The 20,224-nt window shown below is 44.3% G+C and overlaps 1 protein-coding gene across 4 annotated transcripts in view; it reads right to left on the bottom strand.

Annotated features, from left to right (window-relative positions):
- Positions 1-3,705: 3,705 nt before the first annotated feature.
- Positions 3,706-20,224, bottom strand: part of MFHAS1 (multifunctional ROCO family signaling regulator 1) — a 96,768-nt gene continuing 80,249 nt past the window's right edge. For 2 of the 4 annotated variants that reach the window (XR_013352852.1, XM_077848988.1), the window contains 2 exons: positions 17,074-17,200; positions 3,706-6,491 (listed from right to left, as the gene is read on the bottom strand). Coding sequence is in view for 1 of the 4 variants with exons in the window: in XM_077848988.1 (XP_077705114.1) it covers positions 6,458-6,491; positions 17,074-17,200 (161 nt within the window). In the remaining 3 variants the exon portion in view is untranslated. Of the gene's footprint in view, positions 6,492-10,940; positions 11,053-17,073; positions 17,201-20,224 lie in introns of those variants that run through there. The other 2 variants (XR_013352851.1, XR_013352853.1) reach the window with 2 other exon arrangements.

The raw sequence follows: 20,224 nt of genomic DNA on the forward strand, positions 1-20,224 counted from the left end.
AACCACCCAGCTGCCCTGCTTTGTGTTTTTTTTTGTTTTTTGTTTTTTGTTTTTTAATTTCCCCTATTTTATTTTGCTGGGGAGAATTTACACTGAGCTCCTTACTCTGTCGCTCTGGACGTCCTCCTCAGCTGCCACATTGGCATACTTTTTGGAGTAGGAAAAGAGGAATGTATCGCTGGCTTGCTGGACATTTCATCTAGCCCTTGACACACCCTGGGCGTGTGGCCTGTACCCAACTTAATTTCATGCCATGATTTCTCAAGTACCGAGTGACTATAAAGTAAATCCAAGAGATTTGTTCTGTTCTATGTGCATCAAATTGGTTAGTGAGATTCTGCTTTTATTTCTGATGAGTGAAAACAGTAGTTAATTTTTCGCTGGCTTCAGTGCAATATTCAGAGAAAAAGTGTTCCATCTATAAAGGTCTTCTAAAACGGCACTAAAGTTTTCACAAATCAAATCAACTTTCCCAAATTTCAGTTGCGTTTATATGCAAAGCTTTTGGCTGCACTGAAACATTTAAGATGTTTCTTTTAAATTTCAGATGAAAAAATTGATTTTCTAACAATATAATTCTTCTGTAATCTTTCAGTAGATTTTTCTGGTGGAAAATTTAAAACTGTGGAAGTGTCTTTAAAAGCTTTAGGGTCTTCTGGGGCACCTGGTGGCTCAGTTGCTTAAGCATCTGCCTTCAGCTCAGGTCGTGATCTCAGGGTCCTGGGATGGAGCCACGCATAGGGCTTCCGGAGCAGGGAACCTGCTTCTCCCTCTCCTTCTGCCCTACTCCCTGCCCCTTCCCACCATGGTCAAATAATAAATAAAATCTTTAAATTAAAAAATCAAAGCTCTGGGGTCTTCCCTGGGCGCTTGGGTGGCTCAGTTGGTTAAGCATCGACTTTTGGTTTCAGCTCAGGTCATGATCTCAGGGTCCTGAGATAAAGCCCTGCAGTCAGCAAGGAGTCTGCTAGAGATTCTCTTTCTCCCTCTCCCTCTGCCCTTCCCCCTGCTCATGTGCACTCTCTCTCTCTAATAAAATAATAATAATAAATAAAATAAATAAAAAGGCTTTGGGGTCTTCCAGACTCACGAGGCAATTTCCTGGTCTCTCCATGGGTTGTGTTAGATTGTGTCTCTCCATGGCATTACCCAGACATTCACATACCATTTTCTTAATTTTTCTGCCATATTTTCACCACTTTTTGTCTGTATCCCCCTTGCATTTATGCACTTAATATTTTTCTAATATATATTAAAGTATTCCTTTCTAAATGCACTTCCTTTTAAAGCAGACATTTTTATCACTAGGGCCAATAACCAATTTGCCAATATGATAAAACCAAGAATTATGAAAAATTCTAGGTAGGTACTGTTTCTTTCTTTTCTCCACCCCCCCCCCCCCCATGCCAAGCCCCCCCAGGTAGGTACTATTAAAGACTCAGTCTTTAGACTTCAGGTCTGCTTTCTTGGTAAAAAGGGGAACCATGGAAGGAAAGAGAATGAGCTTAGTTGTATTTGATTAGTGTTCACCAGCGCCCAGCACTGTCATAAGTCCTTTTACAGAATCTCATTTGACATTTATTTACTTTTATTTTTAAAGATTTTATTTATTTCTTCATGAGAGACACACAGAGAGAGGCAGAGACACAGGCTTCGGGAGAAGCAGGCTCCCTGCAGGGAACCTGATGCGGGACTCAATCCCAGCACCCTCGAATCATGCCCTGAGCTGAAGGCAGACACTCAACCATGGAGCCACCAAATGTCCCTCATTTGATGTTTATAACGACTGGATGACGTGGATGGCTTGGCCCATTCTGCGCACGAGGAAACGGGCACCAGGAGCGTAGGCCGCAGAGCCAGGATGCCCATGGAGGCGGTCGGGTCAGCGCTCTTCATCACTCTGCATCCGGCCTCCTACTAACATCAAGGCCGCTGGAGAAGTGCTGCTCCTCTGATGCTAAGTCCACAGGGCCCACACCCCCGCCTCACCTAGCACTGTCGGGGCGCACCCCGAACCCTGGAAAACCTGGTTGCAGAGGGGATCTGCAGACGACTCAGGAAAGGCCCCCTTCCGCACTCTTACACGGAGAAATGCTGCGTGGAGGTCTGCTCCCCCCTCGGCCGCTCTCGCTGTGTATCTGCCCCTGAGAGCTCCTCCTAGGCCTGCAGCAAAAGCTCAGTATTTGATGCCGCATTTCTCAAACATATTTGACCTCAGAACTCCTTTACAGGGGAACATGCATGATAGCTCGGGAGATAGGATGCTGCATGGAGCAGTTGGAGAAACACTGAATTAGTCCCAGTGTTTAGAGTGAAATCATTCAAAGACATTCCAAGGACATTTCTTGTATCTAAAGATGAAAAAGACACTTCTTGAGCTGAAACATTCAAACAGGGTTTCTGTTGCCCAGTGCACGGTCCCCTGCCTGCCATCCCTAATAACTTGCAAGAATCATCTGCTTGATAAAGCCTCTTGCAGCAACTCAGCATCCCCGCTCTACTCCGTGTAGGAACGTCCTGTCCCAGCGGTTGAGGCCCTTCCTCCCTCTACCACTGGGTGCCGGGGCCAGGAGCAAGGGAACCCCTGGGCTTTTGAATTTAACTGCCAGAGCAGCCCCCACCTCGGGAGCGCTGTGTATTCAAAGCAAATCTGGGAATCAACTTCCAAAAGTTCACAGTGGGCAGCCCGGGCGGCTCAGCGCTGCCTTCGGCCCAGAGCCTGATCCTGGGGGCCTGCTTCTCCCTCTGCCTGTGTCTCAGGAATAAATACAATCTTCAAAAAAAAAAACCTCACAGGTAGGAGGAACTGCTTGCAAGGGAACAGGGAATGACAGACAGAGGTGATGAATCATACAGCGTAGTTGCCATGGACACCTGCGTACCTGTGCTGTGCTCAGCGAGGCTGAGAACTCTGAGTTTCTTGGTCAAAACAAAAAACCCCCAAAACAGAAAAACAACCAAAAAACCCACTAGGCCCCAAAGGATGAGTTCTGCTCCCTGTACTACTCTCTAGCAGGAGGGAGGGCTGGAGGACAGGCTATGGGGCCCACGGCCAGCTCCGCTGTCCTTTGGAAAATTCTGATGGCCCACCACAGTGTCAGCTTGTCTGCTGGGACAGGGAATGGAGCCTCTGACCCAGCACTGGCAGGTCTGCGAATATAGACGCCTCCCCATGCCCAGGACAGTAGTCATGCAGCAGGGGTGGCCAGGCCTTCTGCTGAGAACCCCGCCCCCCGGCTCCGCTCCCTCCGCAAAGAAAGATCAGGAAAGGGGAACCTGCAACGTGTGGTGGACTCCTAGGTTTAAGAGGATCGCAGATCCCTGATAAAGGATTTGGTTAAAGAGAGAGCCGCTAGTCGGGCACTGAATCTCTGGTCTGAGAAGAAGCAGGGTTTTCATCATTTTCAAAATGAAGACTTTCCCCAAACAGTGCAGCCACCGTCCATCTCCTGCAGCTCAAAAGTGACTTAGGAATGTAAAAGTCAGGGGTGCCTGGGTGGCTCAGCAGTGGAGCGGCAGCCTTCAGCTCAGGTGGTGATCCCGGGGTCCCTGCGTCGGGGTCCCTGCAGGGAGCCTGCTCCTCCTCTATGTCTCTCTCTGTGCCTCTCATGAATAAATAAAATCTTTAAAATATATATATAAAAGTTATTCTTATACCTGAAACTAAAGAAACCAAGAAACAAAAATAACTAAACTCTGCAAGTATAAATTGCTTAACCATTTCTTTGTATTTTTATTGAATTTTTTTGATTTTTTTAAAATTTCTGCCCAGTAAAGACAAAGGGGAGACCACAATCACAATTTACAAAGTGTGGCATGACAAAGAACACACACACACGCCCCAGCAGGAATTATACCAAACCCTTTCCTTTTTATTCATTCAAAAGAGTCCAATGCACAAATGTCAAATATGAGCACTGTCATTTTTTTTTCTCGGAAGAGGGAAAAAAAAACATTTATTCTGGCAGCACTTTTACAATTCCAGGAAGTGGTTTTGATACCACAAGATGCAGGAATAGAAACCATAACAAACTCGAAGGGCGTTTGTTTGGGAGGCAAGGGACAACTTGGTCTGAAAAGACTCCCCTTGTGCTTTAGTGAACTGCCTGTCGGCCTCTGCCGGCTGAGTCTCCCTTCCCAGGTATGGAACTGTCTGCATAGACACTGAAATTTCCTGTGGAGCAGAGTATTTTCTGTATCTCCAACCCTCCCTCCACCCTGAAGCAAGGGCTCGAGCTTTTCTGGAGCTTCTTCTGGTCACATGACCCTCAATCATGATGACCTTTTTGCCAAAACACATGTGACACTGAAATTTCTTCTTAACTGCTTCTCTAGGGTTCAGATGACAGCACAAAACATCACTTGTCAAAAAATAGCAGATATTAAGAATGTGGGCATTTGTGTTCATAGTAATAACAAACATTTTGCAGGGTATGTCACCCAAAGGAGCATTTTTTTTCTTTTTTTTTTCCATTTAATATGGTCCCCTGGGGAGTTAGCCCAAAGTCACATCCTTAAGAGTCCTTGCAAAAGACTAGTCAAAGTCAGTTAATTTGACAGTTTGAGAACCGTCTCGTGCCAATTACAAAACTCCTATGCCCAACAATTCAATGGTCCATAAAGCAATGAAATGTTACCATTCGGCTTACACGCACACACGCACACGCGCACACACTCACACAAGAACTGTGACAAAAGGATTAAGCCGGTGATCTTGTGACTGTGTTCTAAAAGGAAATGAAATTTCAAAACTGAGGTGTCCATATTCAAGTATCCAAAAATGCAGAAATAGTCTGATCCCATTTGATTTTATGACCATGAGAAATCACATTTGTTTAACTGAGATTCTGGAGTTAGTGAAGTCGACTCCTGGGGCAGAAAAATCTACAAAAATCAGCTTAGGATTTTTCACAATGCAGCCGCTTGCTAGTTTGTCATTCCTTTTAAAAATACATTGAGACTTTGTATACTGGCATTGCAAGAGTCAATACTTTATAAAAGAAGTAAAAGAATACTACCGGCTGACTCACTTTTCATGCCTTACACTGGCGAGAAACAGTGTGTTTTACACATTTTCCCGTCAACACACAGGGAGGCAGCTGCAAACAGAGTCCTTTACATCCTCCAAAGAACGTGTTACTACTGCAGCAGCAGATACCGTTTGGCCCCAATTCCAAGTAGATGAGAGAGCAATTTGCTTTGCTTTGCACGTTTTACTTTGTGGAGATTGAAAAACAATGGTGTTACTAGTTCTTGCCAGTAGACCATCCAGTCAGAGGCTCTATATTTATAAATAACCAATGTGGGATTGTGCTCTCCAGTTAGGCAACTCACTATCTTAAGGTCTGACAGCCAGATGTGGAGGGCTTGCAAAGGGCTCTGCTAAATTTCACAGACTGTTGTTGTAGCAGGGAGAAAAAAGTACTCATTAGCAAAGCTCTTTGCACCATTCACAACCGACTCCTGATTATCTTAAGCTATGAAAGACTCAGGTTTTCCATGGACTCGTTTGTTGACTCTTCTGTCCCCTTCCCCTGAAGCATCCTAACACCAGGCTTCCGTCACCACATTGCTCAGGGACAACTTGCTGTCAACACGCAGCCCAGGCGAATCCCAGGCCGGAGAGGGAAGGTTCCACCTGGCATGAGCAGATGTGCGGGCAAAGCAAAACAGGAATCCCACCAGCCTGCCCACCACCAACAAACGGGCTTACAGGCTGGGACCATTATTTAAAAGATGGAGAGGACACACTGCCTGATATGCACGTTGAAGGTTCTTGCTGATTATCGGCAACCTCTATGACCGCAACACTTAATCCACGGGCAGAGAGATTTTTTTTTAATCTCAGAAGGATTAACGAATAAAGAATGAAAAAGGTCTTACGCTAAAATAAGAAATCAGCCCCATCTTGGCACAGTTCTCATGCAGAATATTGCACCCAGTGTTAACTAACGCTAGAAGCATCAAACTGTATAAATTTAAATGTATTTGCATATTATAAAAATAAAGATAAACATATACATATTTTACACTAGTTACGGAACAGCAATGAACGGTCAGTCGATCCCTCTTTCACATTTAACAGAACTGAAATCTGAGTGCTCAAAACACGGCCACCTGTACTGAACTATGGCTTTTATGTGCACAGAAAACAAAATCCCTGAGAAGCCATTCGACTTTTTTTTCTTTTCTTCAAGTAGCGCTCTCCTTGGAGGATCACAGTTCTGAGGTTCAGGTTGTAAAACATTTGCTCCATGTTCTCTCCCTTCGTCCCCCTGCCCCTCCCCACTTCATCTATGCGCCAGGTGTGCTCTCTCCTCTGCAAGCACCCTGAACATCTATTCACTCAAGTTCACGGAACACGCGTGGGAGTGTGGAGGGTTTCCCAGGTATGAAAGATGATCCAGGTGAGTTCTGATGCTCTCTTTTCTCCACGGAAATTCCATAGCCATAGAAGTCATTGGTTTCTGTGCTTTTCACCAACGTTCTTCCTATATGGGTGGACGAGAAGAAAGCAGAGAAATGACAAAAGGGGACAGAGAACGATATTCTCAACTATAAGACCTGGAAGTGATCATAGGAACTGTTTTTTTTTTTTTTTTTTTTGGCAGATTTTAAGTTCTACTTCTGGAACTCCTTATAAAAAAACAATGTAAATGTCGGGCAACTAATAAGCCTACAGAGGAAAGTGTCTTTTCACTGGAAAGCTGGTCAAATACTTCTGTTTGTGACGTGACGTGCAGACAAAGAGAGGAACTACAGTAATCAGTAAAACTCACCTAATCCATTGTCATTTCATAGCTGAATTAGATATGTAATCAGGAACCCCAAACTCTACCCATAGCCCTGGGTCCTTTCAAGAAACATCCATGGGGACACACACACACACACACACACGCTGAATAACCCCCCAGGAGTAGCACTCTATACTGAAAAGTGAGAACTTTGAGTTTAGGATGTTGATCTGGCCTAAAAGGCATGATTTCCCTTAAAGTGTTAGAGGCAAGATGGTCAAACTAAAAACTGGTATTAGATCAATAGAAAATGAAGAAACTCTTGCATCGTCATTGAATTAAACAGGGTGGCATCCGATTCAGACAAATGGTTAGGGGGTAAATGTCAAAGGTCCCCCTCCCTTATACGGGCTTTCCTATGATGACATGCATATCCTCCCCCCTCCATCTCTCTCGGTGCCACTTGATTTTATGGAGAGTATTTTAGTTACATGACCAAAAACATGTACCTTCCAGGTACTGACTATTTACTACACCCCAGGAATCACACCACTCACTGCAGTGCATTATTTGATTAATCCTCAATGCGTCACGCACCCATGAAGTAAGCTCCATCCTACTCGGCATTCACCAAGAAGGAAATTAAGGTTCCAAGAGGTTAAGGAACTTCCCTGTGGGTACACATCAGTGGGCAGCAGGGCCAGCCTTTAACGAGGGTTATTTGACTCCAAAGCACGCTTGACAGCTCAGAGCGGGGTTGGGACGTTGGGGGCCCTAGGAGAGTTTCCTGTTTCTCTGGCACTCAGCCAGGAGGGCTTTTTGCAGGCCTATTACTCTAGTAAACTGCCCAGTAGAGAAAGTCTTGAAAAGTGCCTCAAATTCAAGTAATAGTATAATAACTCTAACTGTAGAGAGGATGGCAGTGTGAAAACTCCTGCCTCCACCAAGCAGTTACCTCTGGCGGTTTGAGCTCTGGGCTTGGGAGGGAGAGGCGCCGTGCAAATGTTTTTCTCAGTGAATCTAACAAGCTTTCGGAAATGCAGGCAGTCGTATCTGGCTGGCTGTCCCCTGAGCCACACGTAAGACAGAAACGCGAGAATGTCTAAGCGAGAGCACCCAGAGGGAAAAGGGAAACCACTTTGAGTATATTTCCACATTGGTACCACTTTGTGTGTATAGGCTCTTAGGGAAGGAAAGAGCCATCAGATCACCAACGTTCCTCACCTCACACTGCTTCTCCATCCCAGAAGGTCTACCTCAAATGCTACTTCCTCGCACTTTTCCAGATCCTTCTTGGTAGAGTTCTTTCTTCTCAGGGGACTTTGCTGATACACTCACTGTGGCAGGGATCATATTTTCATTGTAATTAGACACTCACGAGTTTGTCTGGTTATGTCTCTGATTCCCATTCTCCCCAAAGAGACTATTAGATTCGTGAGGGCAGGGTCTGTCTGGCTATTTCTGCAGCCTCAGCACCTGGCGCGATGCCTGGTGGAGGGCAAATCCTTAGCTAAGCCCTGCTGCAGGAATAGTGAATAAGATGTGATGAAAAAGTCACAGGTGAAATAGCCAGGACACTGCGAGACTGTTATCGTCACAGCGGAATATAAGGAGTGAAGCAATGAATGCTTACAGGTAGAAGGGTTGCAGATGGCGTCTCAGAGGAGCTGACACATGACCTTGGCCGTAGGGACAATGGGTCTTCACCAGATGTGTGTGTGTGTGTGTGGAGGGGGCACAGGTAGCCATGGGCTGAGAGCCAGCCAGGCCTGCAGTATGGTTGACCTCCCCCAAAGTCAGGGTGGGTCACACATGTCAGCAGGGTGCCTGGGGTCTGTGATTCATGCCCAGGGGTTTGAACTCAAGCCTATAATCACCAGGAAGCACCAACAGGCTTTTAGAGAAATGGCAGGGTCCGTCATTAAAAGATAATATTGGTTTGAAGGGAAAAAAAGATTAGAGAGACGGAGGCCAGCTGAGACTCAATCACAGGTATCTTGGTAGGGACAGGCGCATCTAGATGACAGCACAGGCCGAGGAGAAAGATGTCTGAACAAACGTGCCCATGTCAAGGCACACTGCAAAAGTGGGAGAACAGGTGTCAGTGGAAGGCTGCAGGGGTGGAGGAAGGAGAGGGAAGCGTGACGGCTGGCCGACTCCTGGTCTGGCCAGTGGGTACATGGCACGGCCACTCCCTGAGGCGGGAAGCACAGACCGAGGCTGAGCACTGAGGGGAAAGACAGCAACTCACACCTATGAAGCCTATGGACATCCCAGGGAGTTGCAGTGGGACGCCAGGTAGAGAATTCTGGAGCTGAAGGAGAGGTCAGAGTGAGGGCCCAGACCCAGAATCCTCTCGGGGTACTGAACCTGCTCTTCCTGGGACACAGCATGACTCTTCAAGGTATTCAGAGGCCTAGGCTGTTGCTTGACGTCTGGGCCCTTGCTGGCCCTAGAGGGCCTGTCCTCCCCACAATGGCCAGTTCCCGGAGATAGTCAACAGCTCCAATGTGAGTGCACTTCTCAATAAGACCAACGCCCCATACACCCCAGCCACTCCCTCTATCAGGCTCTGACAGAGCAGGCCACTGGCTCTCCGCCCTCCTCACTCCAGGGTCACCTGCCAGACACCCAGGGTCTGCCCTCCGTCCCACAGCCTGCTGAAACTACTCATGCTGGCTCAGCCCGGCTAGCACCTTCCCTTGGAGAACACAGTACAGGCTTCTGCCCAGTTCCTGCCCCTCTGCCTCATGCCCCACCCAGCAATTCCCCAGGAGCCCCCCACCCATGGCCTGACACCCACCCTCCTCTTGGGCACAGTCCGTCATAAACTATCTATTCAATGGCACTCGTTTCCTGGTCTGTTGGCCTTACCATACCTGCAACACTCTATTATTCCCCTGCATTTTAAAACAAGCATGTAAGTAAGAACTTGGTGTGAAAATAGCACGGGATCTGGGAGCCACGATGTGAGTTTTAGGCTGTGCTGTGCCGCTCAGTAACTGCGATTATCAGCACGTAGCTTGGTCTGGAGCCCAGAGCTCCCTGCCCTGTGTGCCCCATGGGGCTGTTAGGAGCAAATGAGTGAGGGGGCTCTGCTCTGAGGGGCACCACACCACAGGCATTTGTGATCATGATAGGAAAGAAACAATACCACTCATCTCCTCTTTCTCCCATGAAGATGCAGTTAGGACACTGCAGGTGGCCTTACACACAGATCCTCACTGGGTGAAGGAGAGGGTGGGCCAACATTCTTTCCTACCTATCCAGCACTTTTTTTTTTTTTTTTTAAGATTTTATTTATTTATTCTTGAGAGACACAGAGGCAGAGACACAGGCAGAGGAGAAGCAGGCTCCATACAGTGAGCCTGATGCGAGACTTGATCCCAGGTATCCAGGATCACATCCTGGGCTGAAGGCAGACGCTCAACCACTGAGCCACCCAGGCGTCCCTCCAGCACACATGTTGACCTTCCTTGGGCAGGCACCTCAGTTAATAAACTAAATGCTCCGAGGCAAGTTAGTGAGCCTGTTTCATTCTAGGATCCAGATGTGTATTGTGGAATTTTGTTTTTTAGGATTACCTTGATATGCCACCCACAGCGTACACCACTAACATTCTTGGTAGAGAAAAGAGCAGCCGAAGTTTATTGAGCGCTGTGTACTCCATGTAAAGAATCATGTCAACTGCTCCCCTTGCAATGATCTCTCTAAATGCTCACAACCACCCCACGGGGACAACCGTTTTCTGGAATCTGCATCGGACACAGTTCTATAGTCACAGCACCAACAAATCGCAAAGATTCGAACTCAGGTAGTTTAACTCCAGAGCCCGAACTGCCTTGAGAAAATAAATGTGAACACTACCTTTAAAAGCAATTTGTTGTGTTGCTCCATTCGAGATTTTCCTAATGGGATGTCCGTGCATAATATATTTTTTTAAATGACTTTTTTCCAGCAAGGAACAAAGATGACTAATACATGTGATAATATCACAGTAAGTTTAGGCAAAAGAATCAAGCAGTTTCCTTATTCTAATTTCCCAAAGGCTTCTGGATAAGCAAAGGATTCACACACTTGAAATGCACTGCTGTGTAGGATCTCTTCATCCCAAACCCCACCCCACCCTTATTTTCCCCTAAACTTTTGGGTCTTCAGGAAGCCCTTATCTATTTAAGAAACCCTCTCTGCTTCCCAGAGACTTACCCTTAATAAATGGTGCTCCTAAAGTCACAGATTGGATACAGTAAAAAATGATGACATAAGGGGAAGAAGCACTATCTTTTCCACTTAATTTTCCAAGAAAGTATGGAGATACCTAAGCAGAGAGGGAACAAATTCTAGTATCAGTGTGGCTGGCGGGGCACTAAATAATCCAAGAGACACTATTTCTCCTGGCCTGTGAAGGTAGTGAGGCAATGAGCTGTCTCACTCCTTCCAAAAACAAAGCAAATCACTGTGATACCCTCCACAGGCCACCTCCACATTGAGCTCCTTTTCTCCTGAAATACCATCCCCACCCTTCATGTTCTACAGCTCCGTGGTCAGTGAAAGATCCTTCATCGTTGTAAAGCCAGATTCGTGTTGCTCCATTGCTTTCATTAAAAATTTTTTTTAAAAATTAAAAAAAGAAAGAAAAAGAAAGAGAAAGAAAGAAAGAAAATGTCAAGTGCAGTTAAACATATTTTCCCTGTTTATCTGATGAGATAAAGGATAAAGATTCTTCATACTACTTTTTATAAAAGGCAATTTCAATTGGTCTTAAATATCCTTCTGTCATAACAATGTAACTGCCAAAATTCCTATGGAAGTAATCATTCTATCTTTGGGACTACTGATAAACAGTACGGAACTGAATTTACTGGGGTCTTGCTTGACTGGGGACACTACGGTATTTATGCAATAACCCAAGTTTAAAAGGTAGTTCTGAAAGGCAGTGTCTCGGCCCTGCCTTTCATCCTTAGTCGTACTTTCTGGAAAAGCAGAAAGCTTATTAGCTCAACAATTTTCAAACCAGCTCATGTTTTCCAAATCTGTAACACACGAACTGCCCCAATCTGGATTTACCTCCGTCGTCAGGTCGGCCACTCCACATGGAGCGTAGACACACATCGTACCACCACCAGAGAAATGGCAGTTGTCAAGAAATAAAAATGATAGAGTCCCATTTCCTGTATGTTTAAGGGTCAGTCCATTAAGAAACCACATGGAAGAATGTGGATTGCATTTCAGTATGCCTTTAGGTAAAACATTTTTATATGCTAACCTACTGGATTCTGTCTCTTAAATGAAAATAAGTAGATAAATTGGGTCATCTGGCAGTTTCTCTTTACTGAGTCTATACATTACTTGGTAGAAGTGGGGTTGGTCTACTCCTCTTTGGAAATGAGAGAGAGGAACGTTCTATAGGATACCTAAGAATACAGAGCAACCAGTGAGCTGCCATTCGTCTAAAGAGGTTCACGCTTCCCTACTGAACTGGAATTTTAAGTGTCTCAACATGCAGAGCAGCAGGATAAAGACAGGATTTCACAACTAAAAGTGTAAAAAAAAAAAGTTAAAATGAATCTACTTTCTTTACTTTCCCCATTGAAAGTATAGTTTTGCCTCTTAATGATTTGTAATGTCCAAGACTCAGTATCCCTTTGATGTCGAGACTTCAGTTAGGCTGACCATTCAGAATTTCTGAAGGATGAGTATGTGAGATGTTGGATGGGGTGATTAATTACTGGATGGCGGGAACCCTTTCACAATGTATTGTGTATCAAGTCACCATGATGAACATTGTAAATATCTTACAATTTTATTTGTCAATGATATGTCACTAAAGCTGGAAAAAAAAAGATCAGTGGTTGCCAGGGTTAAGGAGGAAGGGAGGAATGAACAGATGGAGCACAGAGGACTTTTAGGGCAATGGAAATATTGGTGTTTATTTATTTATTTTTTTTTAAGATTTTATTCATTTATCTGAGAGGGAGCAGGAGCGAGACAGATCACAGAGGGAGAGGGAGAAGCAGACTCCCTGCTGAGTGAAGAGCCTGCTGTGGGTCTCGATCCCAGGACCCCGAGATGATGACCTAAGCCAAAGGCAGATGCTTAACTGAGCCACCCGGTGCCCCAAAAATTGGTTTTGATACTATAATGGAGGATACACAAGCACATGGAGTGTGAAGTAAACTGTGGCCTCTGAGTGACGACGATGTGTCAGTGTGTCCTCATCAAGTGTTTCATATGCACCACTCTGGTGACAGCTGTCAATGTGGGGGAGCTGCGGTGTGTGGGGGCTAGGGGGTCAGGGGGCATCTCTGTACCTTCTGCTTAATTTTGTTGTGAATCTAAAATGGCTCTATAAAATAAAGTTTATGTTTTAAAAAATTGGTACCTATACTAAAAAAAAAAAAAAAAAAAAAGACAAAAAGGTCTGAAGGAGGCTGATCTTCCTTCCCTTACCTTCACTGTCCAATAAATGGTGGGCTGGCAGTGGGTACAAGCAATTCACTGCCTTTAGACGGAATTAGGTCAAGAAGAGCACTTTATAAGAGTTTCTTTGAAACTCACAAATCTGCTTCATAGCCAAGAAGAACACTTTATAAGAATTTCTTTGAAACTCACAAATCTGCTTCATACCAGTGCAACCAGGCGGCAAAGCCATTCCTGAAAGGGACACAAAAAAATTTCTTGACTGCATGGAACTAGGTGTTGTATTAGATGTTAAGTAGCTGCAAACGGGCACACGTTTCCTTTAAGAGAGGTGAAAATGTTCTAGAATTAGATAGTGGTGATGGCTATGGACCACATAATAAATATGTCATAAAGAAATCACTGAATTATTTTTAAAATGTACCAAACAGAATGTGTATCCTTAAGGAGGTCAGAATTTTTTGGAGCTATCTAGCAGATGTGCTACTAGGTGAATTTTCATCTCATCTCAAAAGCAAATGTCCTTGAAAATCAGCCCAGGAGAACCCAAGTATGGAATGACTCACATTTCTATCTGGTAGTCAGCAAAGAGAACAAAAAGCCACTCAGCTCCTCAGTATCCTCCTAGAGGGTGAGACAGAGGTGAGGCATCTCATTCATGTGACCTCTAACCACTTCCCAATGGAAAGCTGGTGGTGACCCTAATCGCCAATCACCAAAACAAATGATCAAAGTAAATCATCTTCTTTAAAAAAAAAAAAAAAAAAAGGGATCCCTGGGTGGCGCAGCGGTTTGGCGCCTGCCTTTGGCCCAGGGCGCAATCCTGGAGACCAGGGATCGAATCCCACATCAGGCTCCGGTGCATGGAGCCTGCTTCTCCCTCTGCCTATGTCTCTGCCTCTCTCTCTCTCTCTCTCTGTGACTATCATAAATAAATAAAAATTTAAAAAAAAATCACTACTATTATTCTCTGTGTCTCCCCATAGGGAAATAAAACACAGAAAAATTTTAAATGAGAAATAGAAAAGCTTGAGATTTATAAGGAAGATCCAATCAAGTAACAGTTGTTGGTGGTTTTTCTTTATAAAGGATATGGCAGCACCATTATTTTATACACGGTCAGAGGCAGGCTTAAAGTTAAATGACAAGTCTCTGATTTGACCTGTAAATGAGAGGAGTTAAGGAATTTGGATTGTCTTTTTCAAAAAACACCATGAGATCTAGATCAATGACATAGGAATAGAGGGTGATTATTCTGTTAGGCCTGGAAGAGTTTTCAGGCTGATGTCTGTTGTCCTGACATAATTATTAAGAGCGCTCCTGTGATCCTCAATCCTTTCTTGATTTGTGCAATAAAATACTGATCCATGTAGCATGGATTAGCTTTGCCTTGGTGCTGACAACTGGTTACTGACTGGAGTGAGGCTCTATAGCCAAAGATAAAGCCCAATGGCGAGGGAGTCCACTTTTAGAGTCCTGGAGGGGACCCCAGAGTTCAGGAAGTCCAGCATACATACATTACAATCAGCAGGTGGACTACCATTTCCAGACCAGTGCCTGCCTGGTCCCCCTGGAAATCCTGATATATATATATCTCTGATTAAGAAAGACTCATCTCCACCATCTACCCTGCCTTTTATGGGGTGATAGAGAAGTAAAAGATCACTTTACCATGACTTGCTGAAGATAACTTGGTTGGAGTTGAGAAGCCAGTGCAATAATAGCCCAGCCTCCCAATTCCTCCTGCCTGCTGGCACCTGCTAGCCTAACTGTCAGAGTCAGATCCAAGCTGTGACAACATGATAACCACCCACTGTGACAGTTTTCCTCATCAGTCCCCCAAATCTCCTTACTTTCAATACCCTGTCATCAGCATATAAATCAGACCTCTACCAGGCAGGGCTGGCCTGCACGTATGTTTGTTTTCATGGATATTCTCTCATTTAGAATTAAGACTACACTCCAGACCTGCTGTCCATTGTATGAGACTTAAAAAAAAAACACAATCCATTTTAAAAATAAAACTATTCACAGCTAGGTCAAAAATAGTTCAATCCCTAAAGGTATTCTCTCCAGCATCTAGATGTTTGAGGCTACGTGGCTTTGATTACCCAAGACCTTCAAGCTGCTTATTCATTGAGGTATAATAAAGTGTGACAGAGGGGCTGATAGCATTTTTTTCCAGGGTGGTATAAATGTCTTTCTGTGGCAGTACAGAGAGAAGCCCATGGGAAAACACTGATAAAGCTGGCTCGGTGCCACAGTGGCTTCTTGTGCAAATGGATATTTTAACCTCTACCTCTATCTCACCTCTTAAATGGCATGGCAAAATAAGAGGTTAACATCTGTGCTGGCTCAGGAAAATCTACCCCAATGCAAAGCATATTGCAAATTGTTTCTCTCCACGTCATTGCCTGCCACTTCTGTAAATCCCCTTATCCTTTCCCTACGTGTACCTGAAAAAAGAGACCAATGGACACCAAAAAACAGTAACATTTCTGTCCTGTGCTGTGTTTGGGACAGAGGATGCTCTGGTTAATATGAAGTTACTATCTAATCCTAAGAAGTGCTTTGAGATTTCACAATGTCTTACGGTCATATTAGTGATGAATTAGACCATGTGCAGGTTTGCTAAAACAGCATTCTGAATATGCAGCGGTGCATAAGACTCTCCCTTGGGCATTCAGAGATATGTTCCAGCAAAGATGAAGTAAGGATGTTCTAATGAGTCATCCGGTTTGAGGAATGGAGCAGCACACTTCTGCAGTGGCTAAGGAATGAGCACCCACTGAATCCCTCGCCCTGCAGATGACACACCAAAGTCAGGAAAATGGACACTTCAGGATAGAGGCAGGAGCTCCTCCTGCACAAGACTTTCTGCAATGCAGCCTCATGGCAAGTGTCTCAAGATGAGGAGGACGAGTCACCATTTTCAAATGCAAACTTCAGAAACTCCCTATAAAATGTTTATATATATACACATATATATAAAAGCATTTATATAATATGTATATAAAATATAAAAATATAGAAAATAAAAATTATATATATTTATATATAAAATATAAAAATATAGAAAAATATATTTTTCCATATATATATATATATATATATATATATATATATATGGAAAAAAATTCTATGTGGTCAAGTAGGAAAAAAAATGGAAGTCTGCTCCCTGAATACTTTGCTGTCTGCGTCATGTCGCCCCTATCACCCAGATAACAGGATCTGCTCCAAGAAAACTGTGGCCTCTACTTTTCAAGATTTGTGGTGAAAAGGTATTTCATCTCAGTTCAGCAGTGGCCTATTTGGTTCTTAATACTACAAAAAGAAAAAAAACCCAACCCAGGATGAGTTAGATGTATAATGCTAAGCTAACACTATATCCAAAAGTTAGTTCAGGCATGTACATTTTCTGTGTTTAAGTCCATTTAGGGGAAGCGATCTGCACAGCTACTGATTATTAAGGCCTGAGAATCAGAGACCTATGGAGAAAAATAATCCACTACAGATTTTCTTTAGGCTTTTCTTACTTAATGGGCCCTCATTGTTCTCACTATCCATTAAAAAAATGCTCTTTTTGGAGGCAGATACCTACAAATATGCTAAAACCCAATTAATTACATACTTTAAATGCATGAACTGTATTGTATGTGAATGACCGATAGCTCAATAAGGCTGTTAAATGCTCTTTTACCAGCAAAGCAAAAAAAAAAAAAATCATAAACAAGAAAAAAATAATTCCTAGTTTGCTACATAAATCATGGTGTCCGTGGTCCCCTAGATATCTAGGTATGCCCTGGGGGAGTGTTCAAGGTTTGCTGGAAGGTACTTAATTTAACTTCGCTTTTTGTTATCACCACTCCTGAGGCAGGATTGGGAGTGAGAGGCAGGGGCTACCGTGTGTGACACTCACTTAGAACAGGGGCTGATCACAGTCGGTGTTGGTGGGTAAACCAAGGCAACATTCACTCGCTCGCTGCCGTTCTTAGGGCAAATGATCTCTGCCACTCCTTCGGGTCTGGGCTGACTCAGCAACTCCCCTGCAGGAAGAGAGAGAAAATGCATTCGTGAGACGTACCTTACCAGTGGGACCCTGTGACAGAGTAATACAGCGCTCGCTCAGGGCTCAGGGCTGGGGGTCAGCAGGGAGAGGGCCAGGTAGTGAGGAAGCAAAGGGTCTCCAGACATGGAGTCAGAGAACAAATACACACCCCAGAATCACAAAACTGGCCCTGCTGCTCCCACTCCACTGCCTAAATTCTCATCTGCATCACCGTGGAGAACGTTCTCGTGGTTGTGGCGAAAAGGCCATCGTTCCAGACAAAGACAGCCTCTACCAGCATTTTCCTCACCTTCCTTTCACAGACTGACTCCAGAGATCTTTATCTAGATGTCCTGGCAAATTGAGCCAGGATCCCTAGAGGCCCGAGAAGCAAGGCCTGCCAAGGAGGTGTTCGTAATTAGCATTCAGGGCAGACGGGATTCGGGCAGATGTAGCAGCCTTTCAACAAAGCCCTGCAAAAATGATCTCGAAATGCAGCCGACTAAAGCTGTCAGCAAGGTAAACAGCCCAGCTTCACACTGGCAAGAGGAGGATTTCCTACGTAGGTATGTGTGGGGATTTGAAAGCACCAGCCTAATACTATGTTATGAGTAATGGGGTCTAGTAAAAACAGACAATTAACCTAATGGATTACCACAATACCCAAAGGAAATCTGTGTGCTCTGCATGTCCCGGATACACTCTCTCTCCAAGTAGATCATTAAATCCCTAAGAGCAGGGATGACTTCCATTCCTTAGTGTCCCCTTCACCTCGGCTACTAACTGGCAGCTCCCTATTCTCGCTCAGAGAAAAGGCAATCGCTAGCTTCTAGCTGAGGATGGTACCCGTTATTGCCCATATCCCCCTACTTAAATCTAGAAATTAAATAAACCAAACCAAGGACGTAAAACGTATGCCAACTAGGGAAAGATGCTACTGAAAATAAAACGTCAACTCTTTGGCAGCCACCACTTGTATAACCGTTGAAATTCCAGTGACTCCAAAGTGAAGCTGACAAAGGATAATAAAAAAAAAATCCTTTGCCTCAAAATACCATTTCTAAATGCCTCACTTTCAGCAGAACTCACAGTGATAAAGGAGGCCCATGTGCCAGCACTTGAACTGAGAGCTTTAAATGTACATCTTATTTCTTCTGTGTAATGTCTCTCTAAGGGTTATCCTCATTTTAAAAATAGGATAATAATTGTCAGAGAAGTTATGTGGTGTACCCTGAGTCAAGGGCTACCAAGTGGCAGACCTGGGATGTGACCTTGGGAAGTCATCTTTGGGGGGCTTACTCTTTGCCACCACTGTCTGAGACCTCCTAGAGTGGGAACTGCTTCTTTATGTCTCCTAGAGGAGCAATTTAAAAACAGTTTTTAAATAAGGAACCAAGCATTGACATATTTGTAGTTTTATGATAAGACATTCATTTCCTGCTTTGAGAATTTTCATATGGTTTTGGACAATATGGACTGAATATACTTTGAAGTTCTTAACCAAACAACTGTCAACACCCAATTACTGCAAAAGTTAATTTAGCATGATTAGCTTATATCATGGATACGTGGGTATCAGAGCTATACTCTGACACAGCTAGGAAAAGATTCCAAAATATAAAAATGCAAGTTAAAAATGTAAACACTAAATGCTATCCAAGCAATAAAACGAACCAAAGAAACAGCACGTTAGAGCTGGATGAAAAGTTGGAAGTTGTCTGGTCCAAACACCACTTTATCAGTCAGAAACTCCTTGAGTTTAATGGATTTGCTTCAAGTCCCACAGATAACTGAGCATCTTTAAACCAACCCCACCTCCATACATCATGAGACTGGGACTGGAACAAGATGGTGCACTTAACACCCCAGGCCTATTAATGCCCTGGTCCTGGACTGCTCTCCCCTGGTTCCTTATGTGACAGTTTCAATTTGTACTTTCTGTCCCAAGATCACTGCCAAGGCCTGAACATACACTAGGCTTGTCTGGTTTCCCCTGAGTATGCTCTCCTGGTTGGAAATTCACACAGGCCTCTTTCAGCTGCCTGGGTGCCCAGGACAGAACTGCAGGTGTCAAGCCCTCACTCAGGCACCCATCCCTGGCACAGCTGGCTCCCTGGCCAGTTTTAGTGAGCAGACCAGTTTGGCAGAATTGAAATAATTTGTAGTAGACTATTAAGCATCCATTACCAATCTTTACTAAACTAACAGCTTTAGTGCCCCCCACCCCCAACCAGCCCAGCTTCCTAGTATCACACCGAACCAGGTCTAACTGGTTTTGTTTGGGTCCAACTCCCAGTGGCACTGCCAACCACAAAGCAGCATGAAAGCTCTCGGCACTGAGCAGTCTCACACATATAGAAAATTCACTTGATGCTGCAGAAAACTGAACAGTAAGCCTCACTGTCCACACACTCCAACAAGCTACTGCGTGGTGCCAGTATTCTTAGGGTTGAAGAAATGGCTAAGATTTCTGTTGTTAGACTAAGAAAATAAGAAAAATAGCCTTTTCTTCTCAAAAAATGTATCACGTTACAACAAATGGTTTCATCACTAGTGTTGTCTACTAGTATGGAAGATAGTTGTCTCAAATTTCTTTAACATAAACTTGATTTTCAAACCAAAGGGGCGCTGGGTGGCTCAGACAGTTGAACATGTGCTTTGGGCTCAGGTCATGATCTCTGGGTCCTGAGATCGAATCCCACATCAGGCTCCCATTTCACTGAGGAGTCTGCTTCTCCCTCTCCTCTGCCTCTCCCCCTTGCTCATGCACACACTCTCTTTCTGTCTCAAATGAATAAATAAAATCTTCAAAAAAAACCACCAAACAAAATACAGCCACTCACTGAGTATCTAAATAGGGAGATCTTACAGTGTGTGAGGAGATGCAGGGGATACAGGAATCTGAGGCAAGGCCTCTGATATGGAGGGTCCCAGCAACCGAGAGAGCAAAACATGCATAAAAAGAACTATAGTCCTGTGTGATCCTGAGCACTTATGAAATGTTAGAGGAACAATGAGAAGG

The sequence above is a fragment of the Canis aureus genome, chromosome 15, assembly GCF_053574225.1.
Source record: "Canis aureus isolate CA01 chromosome 15, VMU_Caureus_v.1.0, whole genome shotgun sequence".
Lineage (NCBI taxonomy): Eukaryota > Metazoa > Chordata > Mammalia > Carnivora > Canidae > Canis > Canis aureus.